A 12,283-nucleotide genomic window follows, 5' to 3' on the forward strand; every position below is an offset into this window, starting at 1 on the left:
CTTCCATCGTGGCACATCCCTTGCCTGCCACAACGCCACTGGGGATTTCGTGTTCTCGGTTTACATGTTGCCGCGTGTCTGTCAAAAGACCATGTTAGGAAGGGGTAAACTCAATACAGGCAATGGTTAGAGTAACGGTCCCAAACATATTTTGTCTTGCAGCTCAAGAATTTCAACGGGAATCGTGAGCCGCTTCCTGGGTTACCTTGCTGGATATGTGGAGCTGTTCTGCGCCATGTGTAGCTCTTGCCCTATAAATCTAATGAGGTACGAAGCACAAACATGCATCGTGCATGTGCACTACGACATAATGTTGTAGCTGAACTCCTCCACTTGTGTACATATTTGGTTCGCTTTGGGATTTACATTTTTTTCGTTGAATGATCTTCCCCCACTTCCAAGGCTGGCTGTATCAATATATTTTTTTTCTGCATCTGACCTACTTGGAAATAGTCGTTGGTAGTTAGTAAACAATACCCAGCTACTCCTTCCTTGCTGTGTCTTAGATCAATTCGCCTCCCGAGGTCCATTCATCCCGCCATGTGCTTGTTTCAGCTCGCGCCGGCTCTCGGGATCGTCCCGCTTATGGGTTTGAATTGCCGCTGTGAATGATGTCAGCGGTTGTAGGATTAGGGATTTAGATTAGACCTCGTTGCTAGGGTAGTGCGGAGATTTGTTTTGAGTATATTGTAGTCTGGTTGTAGATCGAATGTTAAACTGACTGGATTGGTTGGCAAGCGAATATATATTTGTGGTAACATTGGTCTAACGACAGTGCAGCATGGTTTCTAACGGTTTAACATATTGATTCGCTCTATTGGACGATATTCCGCTATTATCCCGAGGGCATTCTGTCTACTGGGATGTAATATATCCAAGAGAAATGGATTCAGATGAAAAGATCGTCCATACTAAAAATACAAGGCGCAGTCCATCATCTTACTATGGCCCAGAAGATTCTAGACTATCCTAAGCGTACTAACACCACTGGGCAGTGCTGTCGGTACGCTTGGCATGGTCAATCCATTTATCTCACACCCAACTACGTTGTCTTCCGACCGGTCGCTTCGACCTGTTTATCTCTTCAGCGTCAAGCTTGAAGCCCTAGAATATTACTCTAAGACACTAACTTCCCATTTCGACGGACTATCATCCGATTTTGATGTCTTCGACGCATCACTGTTGGAATGGACACCTGCGCACCATTTGAAGGCAATGCCGACTTATACGGTCTTGGAATTCGTCTTGGGGTGTATCTACAATGGATCTCAGCATGGATCAGCCTGCTTCTAGACCCCCACTCGGCTCAATCCATCTACGACACCAACTCGGTTTCTGTCTTCGCTATAATGGTGGCAACTATCATCGCAGCACAGTTTGGGACGGCGGCCGTCGAAATACATATCATGTTGCAGTTCATGCTTGGCTCCTTCATCACAGTGCTCAGCACGTTGGGCGTGCGTTTGTGGCTCATGAGCCCTGATCGGCTTGCTAAGCTGGAGACAACGACAACCGCCGTGCTCAAGTCAGTTTGGGCTCTTGAAAAGGCTAGGCTAGGCCGCCTGCTCAGGGAGCCGTGGAGAGATTTGGCCCAATGGGGGATGATTACGTTCCTGCTCCCCATGGCGTTCCTCAACATATTGTCGGCCTTGAAGCCCCCTGGACTCTCCTGGTCAGGGGTGACTTGGAGAACGGGCACGGCCGCTGTAGTCGCCGCGTACAACCTAGCATTCTGGTTTGACAATTCTGGTAGTGGTGCACAGCAACCACCTAGAGAAGGCTGCGGGCCTCCCTACATCTTCCTCCTCTCCAAGCAACAACTAACCGGCCCTGTTATTACCCTGTGCCGCTTTGCGGCTGTTATTATAGCTACTGCCGTCTTTCCTGCGACTCTACTCCTCTGCAATCTAACGGCACAGCTTTTCTGGTACGCTTGCCTTTTTCTATACCGCGATATCATTTATTTTTTTGACCCAGCCGCACCACAAGCTTTTCATTCAGCACTTAGCAGAATCAACGCACTGCTAGAAAAGCGAGGAATCTCCTTCCCATGTTTGGTGCAATTGCCTATATGGGGACCATTTTACTTCCCATTCATAACACTCACGAACGTACTCGAGTTCCTAGCCACACCCAAAGCGGATGCAATCCGATTTTCCGATGTGATCAAGGTCTGTGTGTCACTAGGGACTGGGAAAGTGACAAAGAATGAGACGGACACATCTATGCATGGTGTGGAGTTGATGTCAGGTTGGAAAAAAGCCAAGTTCGTGACACGATTATATGACTCCTATTCTTTGAAAATGGCTCCTAATTTTTGTAAAATAGATTCCATCATCGGACTTTCTGTTCCTTCTGGAATTTCTACGTCATCTTAAGCATCGCGTGGTTTATCGCTAGCATTGAGTACACAATCCACTGGAACAACATCTACGGCGTTAACGACATCAGGACGACGGGACAGCTTATTCCCTTCATCATTGGCTGTGTGAGCGTGTCGCAGGTGATCAAGAGGCTTATACTATTTGCCTACTCGAAGGTTAGTCAGTGCCCCAGAGCTAACTCTCAAGGCCGGGGGGAAAGAGCAAACCCAAGCTACCGTTTCTGTTGCTCGTTTATGCTCACCTGGGCACTAATTGCTGGCTTCTCTTGCTTCAGCAGCTAATAAATAGGCAGAAATACCCCGACTGGGTAGACACCCAACTTGAATTGGAAGATGGTGAGAATGGTCCTCTGATCTTTAAGATTGTGAAGAGGAATAGAGGTGATGATTCAGAGGAAGAGCTCACAAGGGAAAACCACCTTGGTAATGGCCAATTCGAAAGGGCCGATGCGAGGATGCATATACAAAGACAGAGTGCCTGATATAAATGTCCATATCAACATCTCCAGGTATAATCAGGATCAAAAACAAGTAATATATCATCAAGTCAATTCAAGTCGTATATGCGCCATATATAATATCTACAGTCTTTTTTAAAACCTATGCACTGCACTCATGCTGTCATAATGATTATGATTTACTCTTCATCCTCATCCTCATCCTCATCACCATCTTCATCTTCATCATCATCATCTTCTTCCTCAAACTCAACACCAATATCACCAGTGATATCCCACCGATCACCCTTGGCCGCAGCACTGACATACTTGACGAACTTGAGAGTGCCACTATCCCGCAGCACAATGCTGAGCCGGTTCCATCCAGCCTGTGTGCTGAACAGAATACCATCATCCTCATCTGCACCCGCAGACCGGTAGATAGCCGGATCGGCCTTGGTCTTCTTCCGACCCAGGACTTGGTCAGCGTTCTCGGCATCCTCCTCATCATCATCCTCATCATCACCGGCCATGTAGATCTCGTATCCGCCCAGAGCAGGACCTTCTACAGCGTCGTCATTTGTCTTCTCCTTCGGCTTGGATGCCTTGGTAGATGAGCCGTTGGCTTCTTCATCCTCGTCCTCATCCTCATCCTCATCTTCTTCGTCCTGCTTCTCCCACCCCGAGGTCGGGGTAAGACAGAGTGTGAACTCGAGTCGAGGCTCCTCGCCTTCGTATGCACTAGCAAGAGTATAGTCCGCACCACGACGGAACCGTCTCGCAAGCAAATCGTGGCTGGTGAGGTGGTCCACACCAGTAATAAGCCCAAGCCATTTCCGGAATGGCTGCGATGGGAACAGCACGTTCAACAACTCCTGAATTGGGTTCTCGGAATCCTTCTCGCCAGAAGCGTGCTGGTACAGATAGCGATGCTTGTGTGGAGGACGAGCAACTGTCCACCCGCGCTGCGTCTGGATCTCATCCGCAGTAGCAGGAAGAGGCTGTCTCTCCTGCTCCTCGATGTACGCGCTCACGCGCGAACCAAACTTATCACTCAGGAACCGCTCTAGGCTGAGCGAGGACTCGGCGGAGAACGCGTCGGACATCTCCTCAGCGATATCGGGCGTCAGGTACGAAGGCGCAATGTACTGAAGAAGGAAGGCTAGATCGTTCTCTGTGAACTCGCCCTCAGTCTGCTCTTCCACTTTGCCCTTGCCCTTGCCTTCGACTTCGGGCTCTTCCCAGGACACTGGCTGCGGCTGCGGCAGGTCGTAGATATCGCCGCGGCCCTGCAGCTGCGCGAGACTGCTGCGCTCGGCGAGCTTCTCTTCCAGTCCTTCCTCGTATCCATCCTCGCCTTCTTGGGGGATGTGGAACCAGCCGCTGATCGCCATGCGCACGCGCTTCTTGGTCTTGTCTTCGTCGTCGCGTGGGTGGTACACTTCCTCGACATCGTGGAAGCTCTCGCCCGGCTGGACAGTGAAGAAGCTCAACTGGTTGAAGGCCGGAGGGATGGAGAGGCTGTAATCTGGGCTGGGGATCTTGACGTCCTCGCCTTTGGCGTCCTTCTCAGTAGTTGTTGGGAACAGGCGCAGGGCACCGCCCCACTCGGGTTTCCAGGGTGTGTCGGGGTCGGTCAGGTAGAGGATGTAGCTGAGCCGGCGGCTGCCAATGACATCGTCGTGGCACAGGAGGTGACAGCCCTCGGTGTAAACGTTGATGGCCATGTCGGTCTTTTGCCCGCTCAGCTTGCCGGAGCCAGTCACGGAGGATAGATACTCGCGGAACCGTGCCGAGTACATTGCGTCGCGCAGCTTCAGCACTGACGGCAGCTTCGAGAGGGAGGAGTCATCCAATCCATCGAGGTTGGCGAGATCGCCAGACTGGAAGATCTTGTAGATGTCTGTTTCCTTCTCGGTGAAGGACACTTGTGTTTCGATCTCATTGCGGACGGAGCGGAGGAGAGTGGGCTCGATCAGAGGGTGAATGACACCGTGAAGGTAGCTAGAGATCCACACATATCAGCCTGTTGTCATGGGACTATTTCCATGTGTATACATACGGAGAAGAGTTGGCGTATTCGCTGGTGTACTTCTGCTGCTCCGCGGCGTCGAATAGTCCGTCGCGGAAGCGGGCAGCAGCCTCCTCGCTGGAGAGGGCCCGTTTCTTGGATTGGGGCATGGCATTGCCATCGAGGGAGGCCCTTGCATCTGTCTTGCGCTTCATTTTGAGGTTTGTAGAGGAATGGGTTCAACAGCGAGTGGTCTGATGTTTCATAGATTTTTCCGGGCGGTGAGGGCGCACCATGAGGCGGTCAACTGTGTTTCCTTCTCCAGCAAGATGACAGTTCACTTCTAGTTCACTTGAAAGACTTAGTTGTATATTTTACATTCTGTAGTGTAAATCGCAATCAATATTGTGTTTCAAATAGCCGTATTCTAGGAGAATTGGTCCTCTTCGTAAATGAGTGGTGCCTAGCCGATGCCCTCGTCTTTATCCGATGGCAAACTAATTCCTGCACGTCAGTCTTTTCTTCATCTTTGAGATCTGAAATAGGAAAATCTCCTTTACAACACATTCTTTGTTTTGATCGAAGCCATCACACATGTGATTGCGGCAAATCCAGGCACCGCTGTCGTCATAACCCTTATCACCGCAAAGACCTCGATTGTCCCCCCACTTGGCTCCAACTTGCTTGATCTTCAACTCTGTCGAACCTCATCATGCAGCAACAAGGGGATCAGCCCTCAATCCCAGAGCCGGGAACTCCACCTCGTCCACCTTATTCCCCGGTGACACCCGTGTTTGCCCATCTCGCGCCTGTCGCCTCCAATGAGCCATCAATCGTACCGCCACCTGCATCTCCCTCTCCAACCTCACACCTCCCTGCACAGACATATGCCAACTATTCACACACCCCGCCTCCTCCGGCCAATCCACCCGTCTTCAAGCCCCGACCGCCCCCTGTCCCTATCTCCGAGAGCGAGAATCCAGATGCCATCGCGCTCCGTTCCGCCATCTCGATCCTGCAAATGCAGAAGCAGCAAAGTTTACGCGACATCCAGGCTTTAGATCGCATGAAAGAGGCCGCCGCTGCTGATCCAGAGGCCTTTGCGCGCGAGCTGGCAGCAGGTCGGTTGAAGACTGAGGACCATGGTGCTGTGATTCAGTTTTCCGAGGACGATGCGGGGGACGATGAAGATAATGAAGAAGGATCAACACGCACGAATCCAGACGGCTCGCCAGCTTCGCATTTCGGCCATATCCCCGTTCCCCAGAATATCGTCCGTATGCCTCCAATCAACTGGGCCAAGTACCAGGTTGTGGGAGAACCGCTTGATCGCATGCACGAAGAGCAATTACATCGACCGAGCTCTGGGGAGCCGGGACGAGGGCGCGCGCCGGAGCATATCTTGGCGTCGCCCTATCGGCCGCTGGTAGATCAGTTGGAAGGACCCCCGAAACTCGGCCGTCCCAGCAAGGCAAAGAAGACTTGAGCCTGCACAGGGGCTTTGATTATTATGGGATTATGGACTTTTACGAAGTTATGTACTTTACTACTTATGAACAGAGCTGGACTTATGTTTCCTTGATTATTTACTATTGCTTTTTGGGTGGTTTGGCTGTGTTTTGCGCATTATACTGATAGAAAAAGACGGAAAGGAAGGATACATCATCTATGTGTTCAAAGTTATTTGTTATGATCTCTTTAGACCCTGGCACAGAGTCCTTTGGAACACAAGTGTCAATATACACATACTGTAAACTATGCCACGAGGACGTATTGGCAAATACAATATCAATTTCTTTTCCATGCCCTCTTGCCCATAAACTAATCTTATAGAAAATGGGAAAAGCAAGATGGTAAATTTCCAATGTTCTCTAGGACTCTATTACAAAATACGAGGGAAGATATTTGTCCAAGCTTGGAGCTGACCATTGACAGACACAGATGACAGAGGGAACAATATGACTTATCTCATCCTCAGATGCTTCTGCAAATCTTCAGGTAAAACATACGAAGTCTCTTCAGGCACAAAATCCCTGGCAGCATCAACATTGCCATCCTTGAGATATCCATCGATCTGCCTCATAGTAGCAGTCACATCCGTAATGGAAACAATCCACTCATCAAGATATCTCCCAACAGCCTCCCCACTCAACCCAATCTGAATACTCCGGTAATCCAAAGACTGCAGTACAAGATCCCGCTCCGGATCCCACTGGACACGCACTGGACTAGCGTGCAGTTTCTTTCGCCATTCCACCTGGCTTGTCTCCTCATCAGGCGTATAGTGACTCAAACAGGAATGGCGCAGTGCCCATTCGAATCCCTCGAGAGTAATCTCTATCGCCAGGACACGCTCCTGCCGGGTCTTCGTTGCCCAGCCTGATCGGTACGCCATCCATAGGAAAGAGGGCTTGATCCAGGTCATTCTCTCCCGTGAAAATGGAGGGACAAACGTTTGGGCTTTGATTGCTGGCTCGGCTATCTGAGGCGAATACGCTTGGTACACCGTGATTGTATTTGGGGTTTGTTTGGCTCGAATGGCCCTGTAGCTATTTGAAGTCATTGCTGGATGTGTGGGTAGCGTTGTTGAAAGGCTGTGGATGTTCGTGGTTGCAACGGGGAAACAGGAGAGGAAAATATATGATGTAGTGATCTTGCAATAAGCATGAGAAATTGGACTTTGAATTTGAAGTATTTATAAAAATATCTTTGCACTTGGACAAATACTTTAGTAGGCAGTAGGCCCAGTACTAGTACTGACTCACAAAATCAAGTCCACCACACCAAACCCAACCGGGACCCCGCGAATAAATCATGTCAGGTTCTTCACGAGAAGAGCCTGATTAGACTGCTGACCTTCCATGATAATCCCCTACCAAAAAGACAAAATAGCCCCAGCATAGTAGTTAACAGGACAAAACATCGAGAGTTTGCATGTCTTCTTTCACAAGGTCTTGAAATCGGCCACTTTCAACTACCACAGAGGGAGGCTGTCTGAGACCATTCCGAAAAAAAAATCGTAATATTCTTGAAGCACTGCAGCTTAATTGGGAAGTGTCTAGTCTTGCCATTTTGTTAAGAACTTGGATAGGGAAATATCATTGTAATGCCCGGGGTATTTGATCTGCAACCCACATGGCAACTATACAACTTTAAAAAGCGCTGGGAAGTTCTGTGTAAAATCTACATAAGGGTCTCTTAATCATACCAGGCCCATAAGGTCTTACTTTACTTAGGGAACTCTCTACAAATATGTTAGGAATGGCGTCGAATAGAGCATTGAAAGATCCACGTCCAGAGTTCGAAGAAGACCGACCGTAGGGAAGGGTGAGCTTCGACCGCTTCCCGATGAAAAAGGAGGGAATACATATAAAAGATCCTATGCTGGTCCCTGACGAGGAATAGTCTCACTGTCTTCCTCGGACGAGAAAAAGAAAGCAAATGACCAAACAGAGAGTCCTTGGGCTTTTACGGCTCCCGAAGACGTTTTCGACGGACTTTAGCGCCTTCTTCAATTGCGTTTCAAAAACGCATGCGAGCTTCTTGGGCACACTTGCACTTTGTTTTGCCGTCGCTGGAGACGTTGGTCTCGGGAGCTTCCGGGATTTCGATTCGATCGAAGAGGGAGGGACCCGAGGTCTGGTCCGTGTATTGACTCTCAGCGATCCCTGGCTCTACCACGACGGTGGGATTTGCTGTAGCTCGCGCTTCCGCTTTAGGATACCCTGACTTACATACTGAGAGGATACCATTCTCACCAGCTGCGTTAACGGGCTGCTGGTCGAGGCGAATCTAGGTTATCGGAGTCAGTAAAGGACTTCGGAGAGATGGCGCGGAAGTAGTATCGTACGCCAGGGAGCGAGAATGAAACCATGGTTTTTGAGGGTAAGACGCGCTCGTTGAGGGGAATCTCAGAGCGTGTTGGGGCCAGGGTGATGGTAGGTGCATCCTCGCCACGTTGCTGGCTGTACAGGGGCTATGTGGACGGCTCTCCCTTCAGTCATTTTGTGAAGAACAACAAGGCGAGACAAACGTAACATTGTGAGTTTAGTCCCCAGTAAGGGATGATCTCATTATCCTACCTACCTGAAGAAAAGTCAGGGGCAAACATCTCGCTCAATATCAGGAGCGCCACACCTCCATGTGGTTCTAGCAGACTTGTAGAGCTTGTCGTATTCGATAACGTCACACACACGACCGAGGAAAGTCCGCTGCTTCTCTTGGAACGATAGCGCAGTACCGAGGCCCAGTGACATGACAAGTTCTGTGAAGGATCGCGCGAAGGGAGCATCGAGCCGGCCGGAATCAAGGCCTACGCAGATTTGGCCATATTCGTGAGGCATGCGAGCTAGGGATTCCCAGTAGCTCTGGCCGTATGCGAGCATGGTCTTCTATGGTGGCACGGTCAGCAAATCCACGCACACCACAACATATCATATCCTCAATCAGTGTGTTTACTACGCTGGGGATGGTTTATCTTTGTATGTGGATATAGAAATCTTAGGCTTGGTGGGTTAAGGTGAGGAGGAAAGGAAGGAAAGGAAGACAAAGATTTATATATATCGGATGGCGGTGTTCCGTATATCAGTGGTAGGTGAAAAAAAGACTGGAGGAAGCCTCACTCAGAGGCAGGGTCGATGGCCTGTTTCTTGTCTGTTTCGAAGAAGATCAGAGCATTTTGAAACCATGACAATGTCAAGCAATGCTGAAAATGATATGAAACCTTTCAAAAGTTGATCGCGAGGGACGGAATTGTGATAAAAAACGGCAGATGTCTATATTGAAGAGCGGTTGACGATATTTCCTGTGTTGATCGCATTGTCAATCGCACTTTGATTTGATTTCTCTCGACTACAAGAAGCAATAACCATATTTATACTGACAGGAAGGACACTCTAGACTCCAATAGAATTTCAGAGAACTAAGGTTTCACTTTCGAGCTGGATTGGATATGTCTGTATATAGGACAGTCAGGATATATTCATTTATAGGAATTTTAGAAAATATTGTAGTTGAAATGACAAGGCACAGAGTTATTTGCCTAGTAGACCTATTGGTAGTCTACTAGCGAAGGGGAGGAAGAGGACAATTTAGGAAAAAGCAGGGTATTTATACCCTGATGTCTGGCAAGCAATCCACTCAGTCTGCAAGCGAATAATGGGAGATGGGATCATCCAACAAGTACATTGTCATATCTGAGAAACCAATCAGTCCTTAGATGAGGCAAAATAGTCCCGGATTCAAGATTCGGTGATCGAAATCTCAGGGTATCGTGCAGTGATTATGATAGAACAACCTGTGCAGTATTGTATCTGGCAGGATCTAAAGTTTAGATCGACAGCAATATTCAGGTCATATGCATTTAACTGTTATAGTTTGAGGCATTGGTGATTACAACATGAAAGTTGCAAGATGAGCGTGAGTACATGGTTTTGCTAGTAGCTTCATGTTGGCCATTTACGACGTACGGAATTATGTTCACTGTGTGGTCCAAATCAAGTCGAAAAGCTATATTGCATGCAGATTGATGGATCTCCTTGGAAGTAGTCCTTTTTAATTCAGATACACGGACAATGGTTTGCGTCCAACAGATCTTCTCCGGTGAATGCAGATCATGTCTTTTGCTCCAACTGGCCTAGAATATTTGATAAACCTAAATGCCAAACGTCAGATATGGCGCCTCTAGGCCCCATATAATCACCTTGGCCTTTTTGTGGTCTAGTGGTAAAACACGCTGTATTTTTTCCCTCTATGAAACAATTCAGCTACTCTAGTCTAGCTTCTTCGGGGACATAGCACAGAAAGAATACGTCGAGTTATTGGTCTAAATGGTTGAACTAACCCTAGATATAGTATGAACAAACTTTCGTATGATATCAACAAAGGAATCCAAAAATCTTCAAATTCCACCCACTCAAAGCTTGGCTTTCCCATTCTTCTCAAACTGTTGTACATCCTCCAATCCTCTTTTCTCGACAGCAAGGTTCTTGTCTTCAACATTCTCCCGCCACTGCAAATTTCCAGCATGATCATCCAAGCCGTTCAAGACACGGGAGTACATCTCCTCTTTCATAGTACCGTAGATACCAGTCGCGGCTTTAGTCTGGAGCTTGCGTGTCTGGATCAGCGCAAGCGCTTCCTCGGCCCCACCAACGGCATCAACGATACCAGCCTCGAGGGCATTGCGTCCACCAAAGCGATGAGCCTCTAGAATGACATTTCGGAAAGTGACTGGCGTCAGCTTCTCGCGGAAGATGGACATCATGGGCGTCTGAAGCGGGACGCCGAATTCTAGCTCGTTGACACACAGGAAACCACGGTCTGGGTTCATGATTCTGTAGTCATGATACATGGCCAACATGAAGCCGCCAGCGAAAGCGTGTCCATTTAGTAGACACACGGTTGGCATGGGGTATCTAAAGTGGATATTAGTGTTGGGAATTACGTAGGATTGCACTGTATCCTCAAACTAAAGACGAAAGAAAAAAAACATACGACAAAAAGCGTCGGAATAATCGCCACAACCAGTTCTCAAGGAACCCTTCGGTTTTCGCGACAAGATCGAGATCAAGCCCATTGCTGTAGAACTTGGCAATTCCGCTAGTAGTGACTACGACGCCCTTGGGGTAACGGTGCTCAATAATGTCCAGGGCGAGTAGCATAGCATCAATAAAAATGGGTGTCAGTCGGTTGTCCGGGGGTGAAATAAAAGTGAGCACATAGATAGTCTCGTGCTCTTTCGCTGTGCTAGGGTTTGTGCAGACGATCGAGCCTCCAGTGGAGCTGATCGGTACGGTGAAGAGAGTGGTCATGATGAGGATGTTTGGAACAAGGAAGTTGTTGAGGAAACATGATCTCTTGTTCAAATATAATCGGCCCTCTCTCGGGTCCACGGGTACGATTGTTTTGACTACTAATCAGACCTCGGCGCCATCACATGCTGGTCCCGATCCCATCACGTGACTATCGATACCAATTGGTTCGTAAGGAAAATTGAAGAAAAAGTACATCGCTTGATAGGAAAAAGAAATTAAAGAGGAGAAAGTTATGTTAGCCCAAATATAAACCCATCAAGCTCCTAGGACGCCCTTTCCACATTGTCATAGACAATAATTTTATCATTGCTCTGAGAGTCGGCATATTCAATTTCGACTTTGGCCCGCGCGAGCCTCTGAATGTTTTCCTCGGTCGTGGTTCCTCGGCCTCTAGGACGAGCCTCAAGACCTTCAAAGCTTGGTGGTTTGATAAAAAGCCGAGGTTGCCTCACCGCCCATACTTCTGACATAAATTGGATCATGTGACCGATAAGCATTATTACGCCTAAAAGAAGAGACCACAAAGAAACTATCCCCACAAACCATTCAGGATCCTTGAATGCGTCGGAAAACAGGCGTACCGACGCATTCAAGGATCCTGAATGGTCCTACATATCGCCGGGATAGTTTCTTTATA

General features: G+C 48.4%; 6 protein-coding genes across 6 annotated transcripts; 2 read left to right on the plus strand and 4 right to left on the minus strand.

Moving 5' to 3' along the window:
• Positions 1 to 1,187: 1,187 nt before the first annotated feature.
• On the plus strand, positions 1,188 to 2,008 carry N7447_009584 (uncharacterized protein; the record flags this gene model as incomplete). Its single annotated transcript, XM_057233846.1, has 2 exons — positions 1,188 to 1,927; positions 1,978 to 2,008. The coding sequence occupies 2 exons, from the start codon at positions 1,188 to 1,190 to the stop codon at positions 2,006 to 2,008; spliced, it is 771 nt and encodes a 256-aa protein (XP_057083388.1).
• A 1,012-nt stretch (positions 2,009 to 3,020) lies between these two features.
• N7447_009585 (oxidative DNA demethylase) lies at positions 3,021 to 5,046 on the minus strand (the record flags this gene model as incomplete). The annotated part of the gene is made up of 2 exons (XM_057233847.1): positions 3,021 to 4,824; positions 4,883 to 5,046. 2 exons carry the CDS (start codon positions 5,044 to 5,046, stop codon positions 3,021 to 3,023), a joined length of 1,968 nt encoding a protein of 655 aa, XP_057083389.1.
• Positions 5,047 to 5,543: 497 nt separating this feature from the next.
• Positions 5,544 to 6,317, plus strand: N7447_009586 (uncharacterized protein; the record flags this gene model as incomplete). The annotated part of the gene is made up of 1 exon (XM_057233848.1): positions 5,544 to 6,317. The coding sequence occupies one exon, from the start codon at positions 5,544 to 5,546 to the stop codon at positions 6,315 to 6,317; it is 774 nt and encodes a 257-aa protein (XP_057083390.1).
• A 477-nt stretch (positions 6,318 to 6,794) lies between these two features.
• Positions 6,795 to 7,394, minus strand: N7447_009587 (DUF4291 domain-containing protein; the record flags this gene model as incomplete). The annotated part of the gene is made up of 1 exon (XM_057233849.1): positions 6,795 to 7,394. The coding sequence occupies one exon, from the start codon at positions 7,392 to 7,394 to the stop codon at positions 6,795 to 6,797; it is 600 nt and encodes a 199-aa protein (XP_057083391.1).
• A 959-nt stretch (positions 7,395 to 8,353) lies between these two features.
• On the minus strand, positions 8,354 to 9,216 carry N7447_009588 (uncharacterized protein; the record flags this gene model as incomplete). Its single annotated transcript, XM_057233850.1, has 3 exons — positions 8,354 to 8,623; positions 8,682 to 8,807; positions 9,025 to 9,216. The coding sequence occupies 3 exons, from the start codon at positions 9,214 to 9,216 to the stop codon at positions 8,354 to 8,356; spliced, it is 588 nt and encodes a 195-aa protein (XP_057083392.1).
• A 1,529-nt stretch (positions 9,217 to 10,745) lies between these two features.
• On the minus strand, positions 10,746 to 11,643 carry N7447_009589 (enoyl-CoA hydratase/isomerase family protein; the record flags this gene model as incomplete). Its single annotated transcript, XM_057233851.1, has 2 exons — positions 10,746 to 11,247; positions 11,327 to 11,643. 2 exons carry the CDS (start codon positions 11,641 to 11,643, stop codon positions 10,746 to 10,748), a joined length of 819 nt encoding a protein of 272 aa, XP_057083393.1.
• Between the last annotated feature and the right edge of the window lie 640 nt (positions 11,644 to 12,283).

This window comes from Penicillium robsamsonii, assembly GCF_028829455.1.
Source record: "Penicillium robsamsonii strain IBT 29466 chromosome Unknown utg000005l_segment0_segment0, whole genome shotgun sequence".
Lineage (NCBI taxonomy): Eukaryota > Fungi > Ascomycota > Eurotiomycetes > Eurotiales > Aspergillaceae > Penicillium > Penicillium robsamsonii.